Below are 24,601 nucleotides of genomic sequence, written 5' to 3'. Positions count from 1 at the left end.
CAGTGTGTAATATGCAAGGCGTTCCTGTGCTTGCAAGCTGCACACAACTGTTACACTGTCTTTCACAAAGGCTAACTGTGATCAACTGTTCCCACAGACAAACAGGACATTCCTAGTTGAGAGTAGATGTAGTTTTGGAGTGTTACAAAAAAAGCATAAACAAAACATAAGAAAACTGTCAAGGTTTTTGGATATGTTGCATATTTCTTGTTAATTTTGTTTTTCTATATCCATGTTCAGAAGTTGAAAGAGTTATATATGCCACAGTGACAATAAAAATGTTGAACTAAGTGTTCAAGCTGGAAATAAGCTCTTGTTACACAATGTCGTCTTGATTGTGTTCTGAGGAAACTCAGACTGAGTGTCCCCTTATGTGTACATCTTTTTTTTTTTTTTTTTTTCCCAAAAAGAGCTTCATGTTCAAAGATAATATCTGGTTATTATATTTATTGGTTCCTCCTAACCCCAAATAGCTAGAAGAAATCTAAAATGCAAGTCAAACCAAAGCTCAGATCTTAGGAGGCTAATATATCTGGCTGTTTAATATCTTTGACCAGCAAGAAGCTTCATCTCGCCATCACTAATGTCGACTGGAGGCTAACAGCAACACAAGCTAAACGGTTAGCTCAAACTGATGCTAATTTCCGATTATGCTAACAGTCAAAAACGGACATTTCAAAAGCGCAAATACACACTTAGAGCTGTTTAACACAGCCAGAAAAGGTAACTAGTTTAAACACATTAGTTTCACATCAATATTAAGATAACTCATATCATTGGTGACTTCTGCACCGCTGTCAACTGTATGACAAACGAAGAACGTGAAAAGAGGAAGAGGTAACAACATAAACCCTTTTCAAAATGACGTCAATTTCAGAATAAAAGCACAATTAACATAAATGTATTTAACTTGAAGAATTCTTAACAAAATTTGTTTGGCTCTGCCTTGTTAAAAATAAACGTTGAAGACAAATAGACATCTTGAGAAACACTGTGGATAACAATGAAAAGTGATTTAAAAGTATATGTGTACAATTTTGCTAACTGACCACAGCAATTTATATTTCATTATATTCATTTTTCGATTTCTAGTTAATTTATCTTTCACATTTTTCATTTGTTCCCCTGTACTTCCTGTACTTTTTTGTCTTGTACTGTGGTGTTAGTAAAGTTGAGTCGTCGATGTCACCGGAAGCGAATCATATTTGGTTTTAACCAACTGTCATGGCCGCTCGTGTTGTTCATGATATAGTCTGTAAGCAAGAAAAATCGATACCTTTCTTTATAGTATAGTGGATATGTTTAGGACTTACTGGTAAGGTTTGAGATAGTAAGACAACGACAACACGACACCACTGCTAACGCGACTGTTTGTGAGCGGACTGACCGGAGTTCTTTCAAAATGAGGACTGTTTTGATGGTGGCAGAGAAACCATCGCTGGCTCAGTCGATTTCCAAAATCCTTTCTAAAGGTGGGTAAGAATTTATAGCAGTGTAATGTGCCCCTCTGGTGACATGTGAAGGAAGAAAAAGATTGCGTGGCCACTAGTTAGCGACGCGTGGGGACGACATCTTTTGTTAATAATTACTCTATACGTAATGGCGTGACTGAAGTATGTCATTGTAATTCATTCCGAGGTTAAGATACAATGAAATCAAGTCAAAATTGTCCATGTAAGTTACTACTAATGTTACTCCTGCCAGTCAGTCAATAAAAAACTTACTAATAACAATTATAAAAATAATTATTGTGGCCACAACTTAATGATCTCGTTTCCACACATTAAGAGAGTTACAGAATTTTTTTTTTTCCTTTAAATGTCACCAGAGAGGCTCTGTACATGTTGAATTAGACATACTTATATTTTTAAAGCAGGGCTTTAAAAAGTCTTTCCATGCTATGGTGTGGTGGGTTTTATTAGAGAATATTTGAGCAGTAAGACTGTTATTCAGGGAATGGTCGTGACAATACTATGTATGGACATAATGATACCATTTAATGTAAAATATCTTTAATCACATGTATTCTGTATGGCACAATGACAATTTCAATGGCTGCTGGAAAACAGTAACCAAAACCAGCATCTTTACCTCATCCTCTGAACAAACACATGTCGTTCATGTTCACCAATGTCTTATGCTGACATCAGAGCAGTCCGTCTTATTCAGCTGTGCCTGGAGATAGCACATAAACAAGCTATGGTGATGAGTTCAAACTCGAGAGAGTAGCTGGCTGTGGGGAAGCAGCTGGGGTTTTTCTTGAGGACAGGCATCCTGAGCGACACAGGGATGGTCTCCAGACCAAAAGCATTGTCGAGTCCCCTGCAGGAGTGGCCAGTGTGGCAGCTGGCCTCATGGATGACCTGAGGCACCCGGTTCAAGTCGATGTTCTCCCTGATGAGAAATGAGGAGCAGGAAAGATCAGGAATAGGCTTTCATTCAGTAACCCATGTATTAAAGTATATACGGTGCAACTGTGGGACTGTTGAAAGAAATTAGTTTGTAGCCATGAGCTCAGCCATACAGAGGGATGTCTCACATCTTACACTTATCAAACTTCACATTATATCTGTAAATATTATTGTGCTACTTAGACAGACTTAGACTTTATTGTCCCCAAGGGGAAATTATTTTTCACAGCACTGTACACATTTCACATACACAACAACAACAATACTTGAGAAGTTGTATTTCATTTATATGTCAGCCTTGACATTAAAAACAATGACATCACACATATATAAACGTGTGTGTGTGCAATTATTCAGTCAAATGTTTGGTCTATAAATTGCCTCAAAATAGTGCAATACAATGAATATAAATGAACTTGTCCAAGTGTTTTGTTCAGCACTAATTTGAAGATAAAATTTGTGTTGTAGCTTAATTATGACACGTGGCATTATACTCACACGTAGCTCCAGGTTGCAATGCTGCGCTCGTTGATGTGGCTTGGTAAGTTGACCAGCTGGCTGTAATAGTCCTGCAGGCTGTATGTACAGAAGGATTCATCAACGCACTGACTGCCCAGTGGGATGGCTGAACACTGATGCAGGGCCAGCAGGCACAGCAGAAAGACACGCAGCAGCTGGGCACAGAGAATAACAAGGATTGTCTTAGTGTGAACTGGTTTCTGGTCAGTCTGCTGAAGTCTCATTTTAGCCTCAACTTGACTTTACAATGCACAGGTGAAGACTTTGGATTTTGTCCCCCATCTCTTGTTGTGCTAGAAAAGGATTTCACAGCCAGTATGGACAGAAAGAATCATTACAGCAGCTAATAATGATTTCAGTGTGCATTTGCCTTTATGTGTGCATTAACGTAAATTTAGTCTACTCTAGAGGCCAGCCAAGTGTAACCCATGTGGTTGCTGTCAAACAACACCCCTCAGTCATCATCAGTATAAATGTAAAGTTTCTTACCTGGAGCTGTTTCATGGTTTCTGATTGGAGTTTGGCTTGATGGAGCTTCTGCTTTCTGTCTTGGGGATGGTGATGGGTTATGTACTTCTATTTATATATATATATAGCCTGTTCCTGATCAGCATCGCCTCTGTCCTCTGTGTGTGGGTGGGGGGTGTGGGGGTGGTTCGTTCCCATCACAATTGTCTGTCCCATTCTCTTCCTGTCATTAGCATTCAGCCTTGAGAGAATCATTTAATTCAGAGAGGACGTCAGCATGTAGCACTGACCAAAGGTAACCAAGGGATGCCCCTCACTACCGTTTCATTTACTGGAAAAGGGACAATGCCATCAGAAGTCACATGTTCCTACCTCTTTTGCCACCACTCTGACCTTAAATTCCACGTCTGACTCCGGTCCATTTTATGTAAAGTTTTTGAGTGTGTTGCAAAAGTTCAACAAAAAATCCACTTTTTAAATTACTTTAGCATTTTTCAGCAGAATTAATTAGTACACCTTTTACAGTGTGTAGCAAATATGTGACTTTTTATAAGCCAATAAGAGCTTTTTCATGAATTCCTAGGTTTTTTCCCCATTTACTGGTCAACTTAAATTTTTCATCTGCACCAATAGCCAAGTCACTACTTGTGCATCTTCTATCAAGTAGTTTTTATTTTTGGCCATACTAAACATAGTGGATGGATGTCCTCAAATATCCTTATAATGCAAATAACTCTGAGGTTCTGTTCTCTGTTTGCTCCCAGCAACTGAATTGAAAAAAACTGATAAACCGATGTAATCCATCATCTCCAACGTAAACAGACAGAGTACCAGGTTGTGGTGTGTGTAGTTGTTTTGTAGCAGCCTGGTTCCATTTGCATGTGTAAACATGGTGGACAGCTGTATGTTATGGCACTGTGTACCAGTGCACACCAGTTTACCGATGTTCATGCTTTCTCCACATTAAACATTCATTTTGATACTGATTGAAGCACTTCTGGCTGAATGTTTTTACATTACATGGTTTATTACATTTTAAGCCTTATTTCATCATTGCTACACATTGATTACACATGAATTAAATTGAAATTGTATACAATATCGTTCTTGTAGAGCCAGCAGGAATATTTCCTCTCTGACAGCTGAGATGGGTCAAAGCCTGTCCTTGTATGCTTGTTGGGGAGTGTAGCTGTAACAGCAAGAGAGATGCTCTCACTCTGGCCAGGATTCACCTTCAAACATTTGTACTCCACACTCTACACTTTACATTTTAATTATGTATATTTATGTTCCTTGTAAATATAGTTTTTGCTTTTTGCTCTTATTTAGCACAGATATACCAAGACAGATTCCTGGTATGTGCAAACTTGGCAGTAAAGTCTGATTCTGATTCTGATTTCTGATTAGCTTTCCTGCTATCAGATGCAGAGCTGCTAGCATCCTCCCTGCTGTTGCCAGACGTTTGTCCATGTGTCCATCTTTGGTTTATGTTATCACTTATAGTAGCTTTTATTACACTAAACATAAGGAGTTGTCCACGTTTCTCCTCTGCTCTGCTCCCAGTGTGTGGGGAAGTGGAAAAACACACAGATAGTGAAACAGAAAGTAGACAGGAGAGAAATGCAACTGTAACTTATAGCAAAACCTAGTAGAGACTGTCACACTGAGCTGAAATGAGACAAGTGCACATAAATTAGGTAAAGGGCATAAAGTATATTTTTTTCTCTTGTTTCTTGGGGGAAGGGGTGTGTGGTAGGGAAAACGCTGCTGTCTCAAGTCCAAGACAAAAGTCTTAAAGAGAGGCTCATGAATATGTAGTTTCAACTCAAAACAACTTGAGCAAGACTGCTCATTGATGTGTTTTTAATACTTTTAGGACAATAGAGCTGTACATCACAAAAAAGATACATGCACAATACTTGTTAGTAGGATCAATTCATTGTTGGTTTGGATCCTTAATAAGAGTTTAAAAATATAAAATGATGCTGTTATTGATCACTTGATGACTGTAACTGACTGATTACTACATTATTTCATCTTCTTGGCCTTTAGGAAATTGTACAAGTCGCAAGGGACTCAACGGAGCATGCTCAGTACACGAATACACTGGTAGCTTCCAAGGCCAAACTGTACGCTTTAAGATGACTTCTGTTTGTGGACATGTCATGAGTCTGGATTTCATCGGTGGGTATCATCCATTTTATGTCCTACTCACTACCTAACCTTTACTGATGGTGTTTATTGCACTACTTAAAAATGACCTCAAAATTAATTATGAGGAGAAAAAGTTTTCTTATGGCTTCATTTTTGACGTGCAGTGTGATTTGTGGGACCTTATATACACAGGTGTACGCCTTTCTAAACTACAGTGAATTCAGAAAATATTCAGACCCCTTCACTTTTTTCATATTTTGTAATGTTGCAGCCATATACTAAAATAAAAATTTTAATTAATTTGTTTTTCTTCCTACACTCAATACCCCATAATGACAAAGCTAAAACAGAATTTTAGAAATCTTCGTAAATTTATTAAAAAAGAAAAACTTTACTTTGACACTTGAAGTTTAGCTCCGGTTCCTCCCTTCATCATCTTTGAGATGTTTCTACACTTTGGATTTGGAAAGACATACACCTGTCTGTACAAGGTCTCACAGTTGACAGTGTATATCAGAGCAAAAACCAAGCCATCAGGAAGACAGAACTGTCTGCAGAGCTCAGAGACAGGATTGTGTCGAGGCCCAGATCTGGGGAAGGCTACAAAAAAATCTGTTGCATTAAAGGTTCCCAAGAGCACAGTTGCCTCTATAATTCTTAAATGGAAGAAGTTTGGAACAACCAGGACTCAATTGGGGGAGAAGGACCTTGGAAACAGAGGTGCCCAAGAACCTGATGGTCACTGTGACTGAGCTCCAGACATCCTGTAGAGAGAACTGGATTAACTGACATCCAGTCAGTTCATCACTTCATTTTGTCACAAGTGAACTCCAGTCAAGTTCTAGACACACCTCAAGGATAATTGAAGCAAACTGACCACAACTTGTAGTGCCAGAGCAAAATACTTTGCAAATGAGGTTTTGGTTTCTGATTAGTACATTTGCAGAAATTCCTAAAAACATGTTTTCACTTTTTACGGGTTGGTGAGTATAGATTGATAGGCACAGTGGCAATCTTATCCATTTACAGTCAAAGCTGCAACACGTCTGAAGTCCCTGTATGTGTTAGAGTTACCATTTCATATTACTTACCAGTTAGTTTTTGCAGTGAGGAATTGTTATTGATGTGAAATTTCCTGGTCGTAGTGAGTTCAGTTATCTGAAAGTGTAATAGGAAAGAAAAACTTGGATCAGTACATCCTAAAATTGTTTAACAGCTTGGTCCTTCTTTTTCAAGGAAAGTACAATAACTGGGACAAGGTGGACCCTGCAGAGCTTTTTAGCAAAGCTCCCACAGAAAAGAAGGAGGCCACTCCCAAACTCAACATGGTGAAATTCCTCCAGGTAGGTTTTAGAGGATGAGTCAGTAATTGGTTTTCACTAGACATTGATGCTGACTGCATTCTGTATGACCACCTGGAGATCAGTATGTCATGCCCTGTATCTTTTGTGCTCACCCTGAGTTTCTGGTGTTTTGCCAGGTTGAAGCCAGAGGCTGTGACTATGTGGTTTTATGGCTGGACTGTGATAAAGAAGGCGAGAACATCTGTTTTGAGGTAATTCATGCCCCATCTACACTTCAGTGCATTACATTAATATGTGATCTGTATCTGGATAATCACATTCAGTCCCTGGGTCTTTGCATTTCTTCATTAACTTGAAGAAATCTGCAGTAAATTCAGATGCAGACATAAATGTCATCTTTCCAATGCTGGGTGTCACAAATGTAACAGAGCACACTTGATCTTCACCATGCCCATCTGTAATCTTGCGTATAGTCAGGCTTCAGATTCAAGAGACTTATAGCTTCCAAGTCATAGAGGCCAGTGCAGCTATGTTTTTCCTCATACCAAAAGCAAATGTGGAGTTACTTTTTAAAATAATTAAAATCAGAATCAGACAAGTAAGTTTGCACATACAAGGGATTTGTCTTGGTATATTGGTGCTAAAGGACAGTGATAGTTTAAAAAAAAAAAAAAAAAAAAGAGCAAAAAGCAAAAACTGTATTAACAAGGAACATAAATATACATAATTAAAATGTAAAGTGTAGAGTGCAAATGTTTGAAGGTGGCAGTGATTGTCTGGAGAGATATACATTAATGTAAGGTTAGATCATATGGAAAGAAGTTACTGTACCTACAAACACACTTATTTTTATTTTGATCTTTCTACTGCTGTCACTATTCCTCTTGCTTCCAAGGTATTAGATGCCATCCAACCAGTGATGAACAAGGGGAGTGTCAGGGAGCGGAGTGTTTACCGTGCAAAATTCAGCTCCATTACTGACACTGACATCTGGAATGCCATGAACTGCCTAGGAGAGCCCAACCGCAATGAAGCCCTGTCAGTAGATGCACGTCAGGAGCTGGATCTGCGCATTGGCTGTGCTTTTACCCGGTACACTGCTTTCTACAGCCACACACTGGCCCTGCCACACATAGCCGCCCTGTGTGAGATTTTCCATAGCTGTCTGGTCACTCAAGAAATTTGCATGGCATTTATTCAAAATTTTAAAAATTAAGAGCAAATACATATAATTCTCAAAGTTTTGACAAATTTCTAACTAAAACTTTTATTTGATCCTTTGAATCAGCGATGGGCTCTATATTGCATATTGCCTGTATGTTCAGAAGGTTTTTGCTATTTTTGGTGTTACTACATAGTTCAGAGTAGAAATACGGCAAAGGAAATTCTAAGAGGCCAAGAGAAATGGCAACAAAGTTCAGGGGCCAGATTCCCATTTGGGACATTGTCAACTGTAAATTAGTAAAACATTTAACCAAATCAGCTTGTATTGGATTGAATACCTTGGGTTACAACTAATTAATACAACTAATAACAGCTAAAACATTATCAGTTTATTATGACTTTTCTTGCAGAAATCCCTTGGATATTATAATTAGATGCAAATAGTCAATCAAGAATCAAGAAAACTGTGGAAACAAGACAGCCAGGTTCCTAATGCAAATCAAAAATATGGCAGTGCAGCTTCACCCAGCAAGGAACCTAATGAACGCTCATGCCTTACATGTATCAGAGTACAAAGGGTCCATTACTCTGTGTGTTGCTGTGTCAGTAACAGATCCTTTCTGTACACATGCAGATATGCTCGACCTCACCAGTTGCGGTTTTTCTAAATAATACATGTTTTTGACTGTCTCTATATGTTAGCTAGTTACTGTTGGTACTTTCCCCCATTAACCGTGAAATGCAACAACAGAGGAACACATCGGCGGTCAATTTGTTGTCTGTTGCTTTGTTGAGTGAATTGTATGGCGTTACTCTGTAGCAGCCTGGGCTCATTTGCACATGATTTAATCAAAGTCCTTACAGTGGATGGCTGTGCATAATGGCACAGCACTTCTCAGATCAGAGGCTGGAGGTTGCACCAGAAACAGGTGTGGTTCTGAGATGTCTGTTCTCAGTGAATAGTCTAAGACCCATCCACAAAAATAACAACTCAGCCTTGTCTTCTTTTATCTGATTTTTTTTTCCTATCTGTGCACTCTGTGCAAAATACCACGCAGCTGACCCACAAAAGAGGGTGACTATCACCAGTCACTATTAAATGAGTGACTGCACCCTCATCTAAAGCTCGAGGTTAATGTAGTCCATACTTTCCTGTTCCATGACTTTGATTGCAGCTGCTCTAAGATAATATTGTAATCTAAAAGTTTGCTGGGTCAAATATTTTACAGGTTCCAGACCAAGTATTTTCAGGGCAAATACGGCAATCTAGACTCCTCCTTGATCTCATTTGGACCATGCCAGACCCCAACCCTCGGCTTCTGTGTAGAGCGCCATGACAAGATCCAGTCCTTCAAACCAGAAACTTACTGGATCCTCCAGGCAAAGGTAAATCTCCAGTTTTAGTCCCCCTTACATCATATCAATGATCTCTTCCTTCTGTGCTATATGACAGACATGTTGTGTTTTGGGCAGGTGTTCAAAGGAAAAGACAGCCCACTGACACTGGACTGGAACAGAGTGAGGGTCTTCGACAGGGAGGTGGGTCAGATGTTTGTCAACCTGGCCAAGACATCCAGGGAGGCCCAGGTAAGAACAAAAAACAAACTATACTGAGTAGATTCTGTGCTAACTGTGGTCATTATTGCAAAGTTTGTTAACACACACTAGTAGAATTACATCAATATATCCTCTCTGAATGATTTGAATGATTATTTAAGGACATGATGGATTTGATGTAGGTTGGAAATATGGAAACTGACCAACTACATTTTTGAGGCAAATAATGATATCAGCATTTACAATTTTGAAATTTCCCATAACAAGGTATGAACAACTGAGACATAACCAACTGGGAACCTAACTGTGAAGACAGTTAGTTGATAGTCACATAGTTATATACAGTAGGGATACCGGAGGAAAGGACTAGGGCTAACCTCCCCTGCCAGCAAAGCTACTGTTGGCGCGTAATAAAAGGCGGATAATTTGGTCTGACTTTTTGGCGTTTAGGGTCGGCGTCTGTCCATTAATGGTTTACACACACACGCTTTTCTTACTCTTAACGACGAGTTGTCAAAACATCTCCTCTGCAGCTCTTCCGCTCCTGTGTGCGGACGCATACGCACTTGAAACAGAAAGGGGGGGGAGAGAAACGCGAACGTAAATAATATTTACATTTTTAAAATTTTTTCTTTGCCATTCTTCGGAGGCCAAAACGATGGTAGAGGAAACACTGGACTAGAATGCTGAAGCTGATTTGTAGGTGACCTAACTTGACCACTGATATAATCTGTATGACACCTCTCTTCATGCAGGTGCAGTCAGTGAGTAAAAAAGAGAAGACCAAGCAGAGGCCCCAGGCCTTGAACACAGTGGAGATGTTGAGAGTGGCCAGCTCTGCCTTAGGTATATTTACATCAACATAAGCAGCATTTCATCAGTTGTCATTTGTGAATGTTTTGGAATTTTAGAATATGTGTATACATGTAATTGTCTGTTGATATGCTGTCACTGGTCAGTGTTGGTCAGTGCTGATATTCAGCATTACTTTGTTTGTATTAGGGTTGTAGCTATCAATTATTTCCATTTTCAGTTAATCTGATTATTTTCTTGATCTTCTTGATTAATTGTTTTGTCTAAGAAATGTAAGAAAATAACCATCAAAATTCCCCAGGGCCTAAGGTGATTGCATCAAATAGCTTGTTTTTATCAGCCAACAGTTCAAATGATAAGCAGGTACAACGTAACCTGTTCAGCTCCAGTTTGAGCTTCAATTTGTTAAGGTTTAATGGATAAGGCTGGCATTATTCTATTTTCTTTTTCAAATCCCATGAAAGGGCATGAAAACACCCAAACCAACAGTGTGTGATTCTGTCTCTCAGTATTTTCTCAACAAGAAAAAAGAGCTGCATACCCTAGTTTTGTGAGGGTGTAAGAAGATGAGAAAAAATTCAGAACCTTTTAATGTCTTAGGCATGGGTCCTCAGCATACCATGCAGATTGCAGAGCGCCTGTATACACAAGGCTACATCAGCTACCCACGCACTGAGACGACCCACTACCCAGAGAACTTCGATCTGAAAGGAACGCTGAAGCAGCAGACCAACAATCCCATATGGGCAGATGAGGTGAGGGCCACTGTGGAGTCAAGGATGCATAAATGGTTTCATGGCCTGACACATCCAAGGCCAGCTGTGTATGCATACAGAGACAGATTGAATGTATTTATGTTCATAAGCAGGCAGTTATCATCTAGTTCTTGAATGTGGATACACACAGAAGACAGAAGTAAGTTTCTAAAAAGATGTTTGATTTCTCCATCAGGTGAAGGCTCTGCTTTCAACTGGATTAAACCGACCCAGGAAAGGAACTGATGCTGGAGACCATCCACCTATCACTCCTATGCGTGCTGCCTCAGAAGGGGAACTGGGTGTGTCATACAACTAATTAGATAATGGATAATATATGTATGTACCTGCCTCAGAATTTTGCCACTCAAATTGGATATAGCTGTAAATCTATTAGAGCAGAAAATCTATTAGTATGAGTTTTAGTGATGATTTAAATGTCCATGCTGTCAGACAAAGTAAAAGAGGTGGCTGGGGCTCAGGAGGTAGAGCAGTCACCCACCAATCGGAAGGTCTTGTATTCATACTACAATAGGTGGTATGTTTTTGTTTTGTTGTACAATAGGAAGTATGTGTATGTGGACACTTTCCACATATGTACACTAGGAAACATGATGGCAATCTTATGTTGTATTTGGCTAAACAACATGATGAAGTCACAAAACTTAAGCAAGACCAGCACCAAGGATGAGAAATAAACAGCACATATTATAGTGTCCAAGACAAGCAATTTCTTATTATTAGGATGTTCCAGTAACTTTTAATGCTGCAGTGCAAGTATCGATGGGAACTAGAAAAACATCATATTTCCTCCATGTTTGCTTCTTTTCTTCTTCTTTCTCCTTGCAGATAAAGCCCTTAATGACCAATCTCCATTCTATCTTAAAGACCTCATAGTACCTTATTATTCCAATAGATCTTTGCTCTGAAAGTGCAGGTTTAATTATTGAATCCTAGAGTCTGCAGGAGTAGAATGAGAGCCAGGCTCCCAAATTGGGTCTGGGAGGCTTTACATTTACATCAGGCCTCAAAGCTTGAATAAATCCCTCTCTCCTGCTCCTTATTTGGCAGGTGTCTTATTATTATTGTTATTATTATTATGTTCAGCATCTAACCCAGGTTCTTCTTCCTCTGCTGTTCCACAGGCAGTGATGGCTGGCGGCTATACGAATACATCACACGACATTTCATTGCCACTGTCAGTCAGGACTGCAAGTACCTGCAGACCACTATAGACTTCAGCATTGGCACGGAGACTTTCTCATGTAGTGGCAAAACCCTGATATCACCAGGTACAACCAGTTGTTCACACACTCCGCTTGCTTCTTGAGTACCAAGCTATAGCTGCACATTTGTAACTCCAGATGGCAACAGTTGACCCTTTTAACCTCTTTAAAAGTTGATAAGAGCATAAAAACTATTTTTAACCTACTTGGCCTTTAGTAAAGGGATGGAGAGGTTGATTATTTAGCTTTTTATTTTATCGCTCGCAAGTAGAACACCTTGCTACAACACACACCCTGCTACATCCCTCTACTGACATTTACAGAACTTAAATATTTGCCTAAATGTTAAAACAACTTCATTGTTATTTTAAATAAGTTCATCCAAGATCAACAAATCACTCTTTACACAAAAATTAGGTGTCACCAGGTGTACAGTTGTGCAACTGATATAAGGTCCTTTTAGAGTGAAGAGTAAAAGAGATAATATGGAAAATGGTACACCAGATACACCAGACCCAATATTTGATTACATGCCCTATAATAACAATGGAAACTGAAGATTTTTAAATAACATTTCAAAACAATAAGTAAACATGCCTCAAATTGCCAACCCCAATAAAATGTTAGTAATGGATTTATGAATTGCTGGTACAATCCAATCCTTGCTGAGTGTATACTCTATTCCCAGGTTACACAGCAGTGATGCCTTGGCAGGGCATCCCTCTGGAAGAGTCGCTGCCAGATTGTGAGTGTGGTGACACTTTCACAGTAGATGAGATCAAGCTGGTGGAAAAGCAGACCAGCCCCCCAGACTACCTGACAGAGGCTGAACTCATCACTCTCATGGAGAAACATGGCATTGGTAAACCTTTGGACTGCTTGTTGGATATAATAGTTGTTCATATCTTGTAACTGAAAATATATTATAATATTATGTATATTTGTAATAAGAGAGAGAGCAGGCTGTGCCTAGTGTTGGCCAATGTCCACTCTCCTTCTAGCTCTGTTAGGGCCTCCACCATCTCCTATCAGGCTCTTTTGCTGCTAAATGTTTGACTGTATTCACCAGGTAGTCTCTAACTTTGTTTGCTGTTCAGTGCTGGGCAGGTCACAGTGGCTCAGATCTCTCTCTCTTTTTTTTTTTTTTTTTTTTTTTTTTTTTTTACTGAAAACAGCCATCTGCTGCTGCTAAAACCAGGCTTATGAGAGTCTGTAATGTTAAAGAAGTCACTTGTAACAAACCTACGGAGAATTCTTCTGATCATAAATATTTTTTTAATTTAAATGAATTTTTCATATAAAAATGTTGATCAGTGTAGCTTTACAATCAATGCTGAACATCTGAGTTAATGTAAAAGATTAACTTACTATACACATACTGTTAAATAGCTCTCTTGAACAAGTACTCTACATTAGATATCATTAGTGCAAGAGATAACGGTCTCATCAAAACCATCCATTAAGTTTATATTACATGATCTCCATCAGTAAAGGGAGCTTACCTTGTTTTCATGGAATTGTATATATTCAAATGTCTTTCAAAGCTGCTCTGATCAATATTTTCATCATAATTTATCAAATGACTATAATGTGAAAGCTGTCAGTTGCACTAATAAACACATATTATCGTACAACTCACGATTTCATCAACCTCCTTTCCCATGGCAGGCAGCTGTTTTCAGCAAAAAAACACAAAAAACTGCAGTGATAATTGGATGCCAGTCAATCTCTGGGTCTCTCTACTCTCTCTCTCTCTACTACTTAAAAAGTAGCTGGTGGCGTTTTTCTGGCCTTTGTGTATGTTCTTAAAAGTCAGAACTCACTACTTGATGCTGGTCTTTTAGCACATTTTAAAGATGACTTACCTGAGACCATTAATCTTCTGAGGGATGATAATGGTAACAGATAATGATAACAGATGTTGGCTCCTGCCCTCCCCTCTCCAGGTACTGATGCCAGCATCCCTGTCCACATCAACAACATCTGCCAGAGGAACTATGTTACAATAGAGAATGGGCGCAAATTGAAGCCAACCAACCTGGGCATTGTCCTGGTACATGGCTACTACAAGATAGGTAATTTTCCTTTAAATACATTCATGGGAATGGTAGCTGTACACTTTTTTTTTTTTTTTTTCAAAAATTCTGTTTTTGTTTGTTATTATGGGGTATTCTGCATAGGCTGATGATGGGAAAAAATATTTAAACAATTTCTGCATAAGACTGCAACAAAAATCTTATTGCACTATAGATAGTCCAATATAATGAACCTTTTGAGACATGGGGTCAGATGGAATAGTCAAATTTCAGCCACATTATTAGTGAGAATTGAAATTTGTGAGTGTTTTTTATAGCATGGCATTAACATACCTGTGTTGGTGTGTGTGTGTGTTTTGTAGATGCAGAGCTGGTTCTACCCACCATACGCAGTGCTGTTGAGAAGCAACTGAACCTTATTGCACTGGGTAAAGCTAACTACCAACAGGTCCTACAGCATGCGTTGGATATCTTCAAGAGGAAGTTTCATTATTTTGTGGATTCCATCACCAGTAAGTTCACTGCAGCCACAGGAGCACAGTGTTGCAAGTCTGCAAAAAGAGTACAGTGTGTAAATCCTTTTGCAGTTCATAACAAGAATTCAATTACAACTGAAATAAAAACACAACTACTTAATTACAGCAAAAGCTGGATTTATGCTTCTCAGTTAAGGGGCTACCTGTCGTGGCCTTGTGCATAGGCTTCTGAGGTTGCACTATGTGCTACGATGTAGCTGATGTGCACCTACACATAGGGGTACGGTGTTGATGGAAATGCTGTATGGGGACTGCAAGAACTGTGACTGGCTGCTTATGTTTTCAGTTATGATTCTAATGCCGGCCCACAACATTAAGGAAACTTAAAGACTCTCCTTTTCAGTAGCAAACATCTAACAGAGTGATTATATTACAAACCCTCTGCTCACCGCTGTCGCTGCTCTGTATGAATTAATGCACATAAATGCAGTGATTGCACAGTTGTAGTCTCCCACTCAGTAATGAGACATGCCGAAACTTTATGCAGGATTTGATGTTAAAGTTTTAAAGGAATTTATATACAGTTATTGCACCGAATAATTACTGAGACATATGTATGTTACCATGTAACGTATGTTTGTTCCTATGCAACTGCAACTCTAGCCCACAGTATCTGTCTGTTGTGTTTTATAGGCATGGATGAGTTAATGGAGGTCTCCTTTTCCCCCATTGCTGCCACTGGAAAACCCCTGTCCCGCTGTGGCAAGTGCCACCGCTTCATGAAGTATATCCAGGTTAGCAGAACAGTCAGAACTGCTTGTAGAATTTGAAGAGAGCATATTGCAGATTTGATCATTAGCAAGTCCCTGGAGTGTCTGTGCAATGTCAAAGATCAGCAATGCACATACCAGAGCACAAGACACCTCTTAAAAGTGTAGGAGGTTTTTGTACAGATGAACAAAAGAGATGTTTGATGGGTGACTCACAGGCTAGCAAACTCTTGATTCCTGCATGAACCGAGACAGTGTACACATACACAAGTTTTGACTTTAAAATCATCAAGGCACCAAATTATGTTCCTTTCTATGCCATGTGATGTCTGGCTGTTGAGCTCTGGCCTTCAAAGTTCAGCTGACATGCTTCATTACTATTTCCACCCATCTGACGGAAGAACCACTTTTCAATTCATGAATGAATCATGAGGCTGCAGATCTTTTGGCCATTATCATTCTATCTGAATAAGTGGGTAGTGAGTTGCGTGTGACTGTTAAGTGGTGGAAACCACAAGGTAACCCTCATATGAAGTCTTCTGGGAGCTACGTAAGACAAGGAACTCGTGTTTCGGGTGCTCCACGTGCACTGAGGATGCATGTTTGGTCAGTTTTGCCTCATAACAGTTTCAAGGAACTTTTCAGTGTCAGTCATGTAAGTGTATATTAGAAAACACATGGAACTACTGTGAGTCAAATAGTGGTGTAATGTACTTTTTTTTTTTTTTAGCCTTTTTGTCTACACTAAATAACCTATTGTGTCCGTTATATGTCAGTGATGACCTCTGACCTTTTCACATAACTGACAGTGGTGAATGTGATTGCTGTCTTTAATAATGAATAGAATGGCACTGTGGGAAATGGTGTCCAGTGGTTTAAGAGTAGTGGCACAGAATGAATAAAGGGGATATCTCCGTACTCCAGTGAAAATAGCATGCTGGACTGGGTAATGTTTTCACTGTCATTAAAGAGGAAACAATTGAAGAACTTTAAATTGTTTAGTTTTCTAGCAAGTTGTTCAGTGTAAGTTTTGTAGGACAATCTGATATCTAACCAAATTTGTGTAATGCTGTACTGTGCAGATTTGATTTCCTCTTAGGAATGATAGAAAGTAGGAACACCAGCTGTTTTTGTTCATTAGAACCAGCTGTCAGTTAAATATGGTCATAAGTGGAATTTGAGCACATTGTCATATTCATTGTTAATGTTAAATGCATTATACAACTTTTAAAGCACAAGAGCTGTCATGTATGTGAACGGAGAGTTCCCACAGGCAGTGGAGAGAAACAGGAGGAAACACACACCGAGGCCCCTGAGCTGGTTTCAGACTTGCGACGTAACGCAACAATACCATTAACACTAATACATGTGAAATGTAACAACATCTGTTGAGCTGGATCGTGGGAGCAGCAGGAGACTCTACAGAGGCAGAAAACCTGCACTAAGAAACAGGAGAAGAAAAGAGAGATGAAAAGCACAAAAACTACAGGAGAGAGTGATGAAGATAGGGGCAGACAGAGAGTGAGAGAGAGAGAGGCACACAGCCTGAACACTAATGTGCTCATGGGAGGAAACACACAGAGTGATGCAGCAATTTTAAGACAATTTACAGTAATGTCATCAGCAGGACAACATGTTCTAAGCTTAATTAATGCATTGAGACTGACCCAACCAGCTGAAGATAGAATGGTAACCAGTGAAGCCTGAAATAAGAAACAGAATAAAGTGCTAACTGAAAGTTAATGTGCAAAAATGAGTTTTAGCTTGGATTTAAAGGCCTCAACTGATTCAGATTGTCTAATATCAGTAGGGAAATTATTCCAGAGGAAGGGGGCCTGTCTTCTTTTTAACTCTGGGGACAGATAGCAGCCCTGCACTCTGAGATCGCAGAGCAGGGGAAGGACTATAAAGGATTAAGAAGATCAGACAGGTATGAGGGGGCTAGCCCATTTAGAATTTTATAGGTCATTAGGAGCACTTTAAAGTCTGGATTGGGAGCCAGTGAGGGGAGGCTAGAATTGGAGTAATATGGTCAAACTCTCTGGACTTAGTTAGCATTCTTGGTGCAGCATTCTGAACCATCTGAAGACTTTTAGTGCTAGCATGTGGCAGGCCTCAAAAACATAACGTTATAGTAGTCAAGTCTAGAGGAAACAAAAGCGTGAACTAGAATTTTAATGTTTGCAGTGGAAAGAAAAGACCGAATCCTAGCTATGTCGTGTAAGTGAAAAAAGGCGGTCTTGGTGATGTCTTTAATGTGCTGATTGAAAGAAAGAGCAGGGTCAAATGTGACACCCAGATTCTTGGCTGTCATACTTTGATAAATCACACAGTTATTAAGGGATATTGTTACTTGATCAAACTGGTGTCTATATCGGGCCAGGCTGATATCTAGCATTTCGGTTTTATCTGAGTTAAGAAGCAGGAAGTTTTTAGACATCTAGCTTTTTGGCTTGTCGGCTTTTATGAGCACGTACAGCTGGGTATCATCAGCATAACAGTGAATATTTATTCCATGACTGAATAATTTGGCCATGAGGAGAAAAATAAAGAGAGAAAAGCAGGGGGCCAAGAACAGAACCCTGGGGAACACCATATTTCACAACAGAAAAGGTTGATATGGTGTTATTACAAGAGAAACACTGAGTTCTGTCAGATACGTAAGATTTTAACCAGCTGAGGGCCAGGCCAGAGATTCTAAATCTATTTTCCAGTTGGTCTGTGAGTATACAGTAGTCAAAGATCAAGTAAAAGGAGCAGAGAGGTGGAACCTGAATCCATAGAGTAGAAGATCATTTACTACTTAAAGGCCCTGAAGGTGGACTGAAAAGGTTCAAAAATATTTATTATCAGCTAATTGGGCTGCCAGCTGCTGAGACGCAACTTTTTTTTTTTTTTGTATTTTGGAAAAGATTTGAAACAGGCCGATAATTACTCTGAGACCCAGGATCAAGGTGTGGTTTCTTAAGTAATGGTTTAACCACAGCTGCTAGAAGGAACAGTGCCAACTAAATATTCAGAATTGAAGGTCCCAAGACTGTTTTATGAGAATTAATGCAGTAGATAGTTAAATATTCACCAATTTAAAAAAAAAAAAGTCATTTAGTTGTATTACACTGTCCTAATTTAGTGGGCATGCTTTATTAAACTGCAAATAACTATAGCTACAAGATCAAACTGACAGTCTCCTTTTTCCTTTGAGAAGTGACCACAGTGAATGATCTTTACATGTATCTGCAGGCCAAGCCCAGCAGGCTCCACTGCTCACACTGTGATGAGACCTACAGTCTTCCACAGAATGGAGCCATCAAGCTCTACAAGGAGCTCCGCTGTCCGCTGGACGACTTTGAGCTTGTGCTGTGGACCTCTGGGGCCCGGGGCAAGAGCTACCCCCTGTGCCCTTACTGCTTTAGCAACCCACCTTTCAGGGACATGAAAAAAGGTAGGACAAAAACTGACCATTAACTCTGTAATGCTTGTGGTTGTTGGATAGTGGCTAATTAGCTGGAGCCTATGCGACAGTGCCAGAAAACTTTAAACTAGCCTTTACACTAGTAAGTCATTATTACTTTTTAGTTTTTTTTGATGAATTGTGATAAAACTATAAGAAAATTTATATATACATACATATTCTTAAAGCCTTTTATGAATGCTGTTTCAGGCTGTCAACTAAATCTTTGAACTGAGGGTACATGAACCACAATGGAATTTTTCTTCTTTGAAGATGGAGAATTGTTACATATTTTGGGAGAGCTGAAGAAGTACTTTGAAATATATATAAAACAGCATATTGGCATTTGTATTTTCTTTGTAAATTTGGCCCTTAGTTTGGTCTCTTCCAACCATCTGTCTGACCTCTAATATCTGCTTTCCTCAGGTATGGGATGCAATGAATGTACCCATCCGTCCTGTCAGCACTCTCTCAACTCTCTGGGCATTGGACAGTGTGTGGAGTGTGATAGCGGGGTTTTAGTGCTGGATCCCACCTCTGGACCAAAATGGAGGATGGCCTGTAATAAATGCAACGTGGTGGTACACTTCTTCGAACATGCACACAGAGTGCAGGTAAGAAAGCAGTCCGACATCCTGTCAAGATGAACATATTTACATGGCCTAATGTCACATGTCTAAATAGGCTTTACAGATCCAGAAAGGCAAACACACTAAGTGATCTAAATATCCAGATGTCTGCAAGTTTTGCAGCAAAAAATGATCCATTATCTATACCACTTATCCGTGAAGGGTCAGGGGGGGCTGGAGCCTATTCCAGTTGTCAATGGGCAAAAGGCAGAATACCCTGTACAGATTGCCAGTCTATCGCAGGGCCAACACATACAGCTCTGGAAAAAATTAAGAGACCACTTCAAATTTTTCTGAAATCAGCATCTCTACATGTTTGACAGCCATTCCATTCTAGTGTCTGTTGATTTCCAACACAAGCACACCTCATTCTACTTAATGAGGTATTGATTAGGTGATCACCTGAACCAAATCTTATTTATTAAGGAAAAGTATAAAAACCACTGCTGTGGTCATCACTATCCTCTTGCAATAGGACCAGCTAGATGGCAAAAACAGTGCTAGTAGTACATCAAAAGTAATTGGAATAAAAAAAATAATTACTGACCATGCCAAAAGAGTTGAAAAGAAAAGTTTTGAGTGAGGAAAAGAAGGGTTCAATTCTGTCTTTACTGGCAGAGGGATACAGTGCAGTGTCAGGTTGCTTCCATCCTTAAAATTTATAAGATGGCGGTTCATAAGAACAAGGTCAAGCAGCAGACTTTGGGGACAACAAAGCTACAGAGGGCGAAAATGACACTCTACTGACCGGGATGACCATCAACTCATTTGAATGTCACTCAGCAACCGCAGGATGACATCAAGTGACCTACAAAAAGAATGGCAAACGGCAGCTGGGGTGAAGTGAATGGCGAGAACGGTTCGAAACAGGCTGCTAGGGCCAGGGCTCAAGTTGTGTAAAGCTAGAAAAAAGCCCTTCATCAATGAGAAGCAAAGAAGAGCCAGGCTGAGGTTTGCAAAAGACCATAAGGATTGGACCATAGAGGACTGGAGTAAGGTCATCTTCTCTAATGAGTCCAGTTTTCAGCTTTGCCCAACACCTAGTCATCTAATGGTTAGATGGAGACCTGGAGAGGCCTACAAGCCACAGTGTCTCGCAACCACTGTGAAATTTGGTGGAGGATCAGTGATGATCTGGAGGTGCTTCAGAAAGGCTGGACTTGGGCAGATTCGTCTTTGCGAAGGACGCATGAATCAAGTCACATACAAGGTTATCCTTGAAGAAAACTTGCTTCCTTCTGCTCTGACAATGTTCCCCAACTCTGAGGACTGGTTTTTCCAGCAGGACAATGCTCCATGCCACACAGCTAGGCCAATCTCCAGGCCTGAACTCCATTGAAAACCTTTGGAATGTGATCAAGAGGAAGATGGATGGTCATAAGTTATCAAACACAGCTGAGCTGCTTGAATTTTTTGCGCCAGGAGTGGCATAAGGTCACCCAACAGCAATGTGAAAGTCTGGTGGAGAGCATGCCAAGATGCATGAAAGCTCTGATTAAAAATCAGGGTTATTCCACCAAATATTGATTTCCAAACTCTTCCTAAGTTAAAACATTAGTATTGTGATGTTTCAACATAAATATGAACTTGTTTTCTTTGCATTATTTGAGGTCTGAAAACACTGCATCTTTTTTTGTTATTTTGACCATTTATCATTTTCTGCAAATAAATGCTATAAATGACAAGATTTATATTTGGAATTTGGGAGAAATGTTGTCATTGTTTAAAAAATGAAACAAAAATGTTTATTTTACTCAAACACATACCTATAAATAGTAAAATCAGAAAAACTGATAATTTTGCAGTAATCCTGCCCATTCTTCTTTGTCTTTCTCTCAAGCTCCTCCAGATTTGATGGCCTTCTGGCATGAACCTTTGTCTTCAGTTCACCCCACAGATTTTCAGTGGGTGCAGGCCAGTCAATAATGTTCACTTTTGTCTTCTAGAGGTAGTTCTTCACCAGGAGCAACGTATGTTTTGGGTCGTTGTTGTGTCGGAAGACAAAGCAATGACCCAGACCCAGTTTTGCTGCTGACTGCTTACAAACACTGTATCCCCCGGATAGTGGAGAAACAAAGAAAAAGTAATCTAGAAGTTGCATAATGAAGAAAAGGGAAAGTAAAGATCTGCAGATGGTCCCGCTGTTCAAGTAATTGGTGACCTGCTTTCCTTGGTTGGAAGGAGAAACATGGAATCTGTTCTCTCCTTGATGAAATCTTTCATCCTTCAGTTCTGAGAATCAGCTGATGTTGCACAGCTGTCTCCTTTGGATCTGGAGCATATTCAGTGGATACAAAACACCCTACAAACATTTACTTGTCCTATGAGTAAGTTTTAAGTTTGAACGTTGAGGTAGATGCTCTCTCTTAGCAACTGCAATTAGCTGTTGCAACAATGAAGGTGCACAGGAATAAGCTAAGCGGAATGGGATGAGTTGGCTCTTACCTGGGTGATGTCACAGCCATGTCACCTGTAATCCCGGGAATTCCAGTCGGTCTCGTCCAGTGAGAAGCCAAAGTTTGAATTCAAACCAAACTTCGCACAGAAATGAGGGCTTTGGTACTGTTTCACCATCGGCCATAGAGACTGTGGGGGGTCTTACTCAGGCCTCTGGCTTCATCTAGGCCTTCTACTGTTCTTAGCATATGGTGTGAGATCACAACACTTGTGTAACATGTCTTATGTTTGTTTGTTTGGTTTTGCCTCTGCGCAAGCGACAGCTATGTTCTCAGATTGTCTGTCAATTCATGAGTGGTCCAGACCTGTTGTAGGAGTCATGAACAGATAGACGGCCTTTCTTTGCAGGGACACTGTTACATCCCCTAGGGAATTTTAGGATAACAATACACCAACCAAGAAAACTGATGGAGTCAAGAGTGACAATACAAATGATTTATCAATCATGTAGGTGGCACCTAGAGAGCAAACAGGAGAGGAGAGGAGGAAAACCAGAAGGAGACAAAGAAAACACACACAAACACCCTGCTTGGCATGTAACAGGCACACACATCTTATAGAAGATTCAGTTATCCAAAGCTGCTTTTAAAACTCACTTGTGGTCTGACTTGAAGTCAGCTCATTAGTCACCCATCCATGTTTATGATGCCTTGTTTTCAGCTTGATCCTATGTGTTTCCTCTATGGTTCTTCTCTCTTAGGTTGCTCAGGAGAGTTGTGACGCCTGTGATGCCTCTCTGGTCGCAGTTGACTTCAACAAGACTCGTACTCCACTTCCTGCTGGCGAGACCCAACACACCGGCTGTGTTTTCTGTGATCCAATTTTCCAGGATCTGGTGGAGCTTAAACATGCCACCATGAGGCATTTCATGCACCGGGGTGGGGGAGCAAGACGAGGAGGACGGGGACGAGGCAGGGGACGCCGTGGCAACCCTAAAAAACCTAAAGACAAAATGGCTGCCTTGGCAGCATACTTTGTATAGTGTGTCCTGTTATTTGCTTGACATGTAGTATGTATATGTAAGTATATGGACCTCTGTTTTTACATATGTTTAACCACAAAGAAGTAAAAAAATGCATTAAATAATGCATATTTGTTCACTGTCATAAAAACAAGCTCCTATTTTGTAAACTCTTTTGTAAATTGTGGTTTAATGGAAGAAGCATGTCCAAATCATCTTTGCAATGCCATACTTAAGCCATTTCAAATATCTGAGTTTCAAGGTTAAATTCTAACATTACTTTCATATTTGTTTTTACTGATTTTCAAACAATTGCCCCTGCTGCCCCTACCAGAAACAATTTTAGACACCAATATTCATTCATTCTAATACAGAGTTAGTGTCACTGTCATCTTGCATCACCTATCAGTGTGCCATAATACCTAAACAAAAGATTAGATGGAAATGAAAGTCCACATCCAGTACACAATACCTGACATAGAACATGTAAATACAAAACAAATCATCTTCTGTACCAATGGCCACCATTAGTATGAGGAAAAAATAAATAAATAAATGAAGCAAAAAAACAAAAGATAAAAATTACCCCCATCAGGAAAGTGTGCTCCTTCTGGAATTTTCCCAAAACTGAATACAAGAGGGTTTGGGGTGATTTTAATAGCCAGTGCTGTGGAAAGGTCCTGCCCAGTAGTAAAAACTGAAATTTAGAAGAGACATACCTCTGTCATTCTTTGACTGTTGTAAATAGGAGAGAGTCTAATTATTGAAGTAATGACCCAGGTATAGGCAGACACTGAAACAAATATAAATTGCTAGGGAGCGCTCAATTCATCTTCATTGAATTTATACGTCCAATAAACTACGTGGATTGAGGAACTACTTTGCCAAGTCCATCTTATTTTTCCATTAACATTTGCTTAAAAACGTCTCTTATCTCATTAAATGCAATAATTCCAAGGTCATTGTCAGCTATTCTAAAAGGTATGGTCATTTCCTCAGCAACCAAAGGATCAAGGTGGGATGGAAATGGATAACTTTTATATAGGTTTATCTCATAACCTGAGATATGACAAAACAGATTGTTGCAGCATAGTAAGGATGATCAGGGTAGTGACCTCTACATTAGAGAAATATAGAGGAAGATTATCTGTGTATACTGACAGTTTCTGCACTATGGCACCTCTTGGTATATCTGATATAAACTGGTTGCTCCCTATAACAGCAGCTGGCAGTTTGATGGGCAATGCAAAGAGAAGTGGGCTCAACTTTTGTCAAGTTCCATGATGTAAGGTCAAGAGGGCATAATATGTATTGTTAAACAGAACCACAGAGCATGGATTAAGTTGCTTAACCCAGGAAATAAATGTCTCTCTGAAACCGAATTTCTCCACAATCTAGAACAGGTACTCTGTTGAAAGGCTTCTTTGCATTCATGGAAAGAAGGCACTCT

At 39.7% G+C, this 24,601-nt stretch overlaps 1 protein-coding gene across 1 annotated transcript; it reads left to right on the top strand.

Moving 5' to 3' along the window:
- The first annotated feature begins 1,191 nt into the window (after positions 1–1,191).
- On the top strand, positions 1,192–24,027 carry top3b (DNA topoisomerase III beta). Its single transcript, XM_018669597.2, has 18 exons — positions 1,192–1,472; positions 5,451–5,582; positions 6,789–6,895; positions 7,033–7,107; positions 7,752–7,948; positions 9,250–9,406; positions 9,494–9,607; positions 10,333–10,423; positions 10,991–11,145; positions 11,342–11,447; positions 12,291–12,437; positions 13,060–13,233; positions 14,318–14,446; positions 14,770–14,919; positions 15,577–15,677; positions 18,894–19,095; positions 19,531–19,718; positions 22,891–24,027. Exons 1-18 carry the CDS (start codon positions 1,403–1,405, stop codon positions 23,170–23,172), a joined length of 2,577 nt encoding a protein of 858 aa, XP_018525113.1. The 5' UTR covers positions 1,192–1,402; the 3' UTR covers positions 23,173–24,027.
- Positions 24,028–24,601: the final 574 nt, after the last annotated feature.

Source organism: Lates calcarifer, linkage group LG13 (assembly GCF_001640805.2).
Source record: "Lates calcarifer isolate ASB-BC8 linkage group LG13, TLL_Latcal_v3, whole genome shotgun sequence".
NCBI lineage: Eukaryota > Metazoa > Chordata > Actinopteri > Centropomidae > Lates > Lates calcarifer.
This window is presented reverse-complemented; position numbering and strand designations above follow the sequence as displayed.

Bases quoted from the DNA above. Each gene is read 5' to 3' on its own strand.
- top3b (XM_018669597.2), top strand. From the start codon at position 1,403: ATGAGGACTGTTTTGATGGTGGCAGAGAAACCATCGCTGGCTCAGTCG. The intron at 13,234-14,317 runs GTAAACCTTTGG...TCCCCTCTCCAG, and splicing joins CATGGAGAAACATGGCATTG to GTACTGATGCCAGCATCCCT. The intron at 14,920-15,576 runs GTAAGTTCACTG...TGTGTTTTATAG, and splicing joins TTTTGTGGATTCCATCACCA to GCATGGATGAGTTAATGGAG.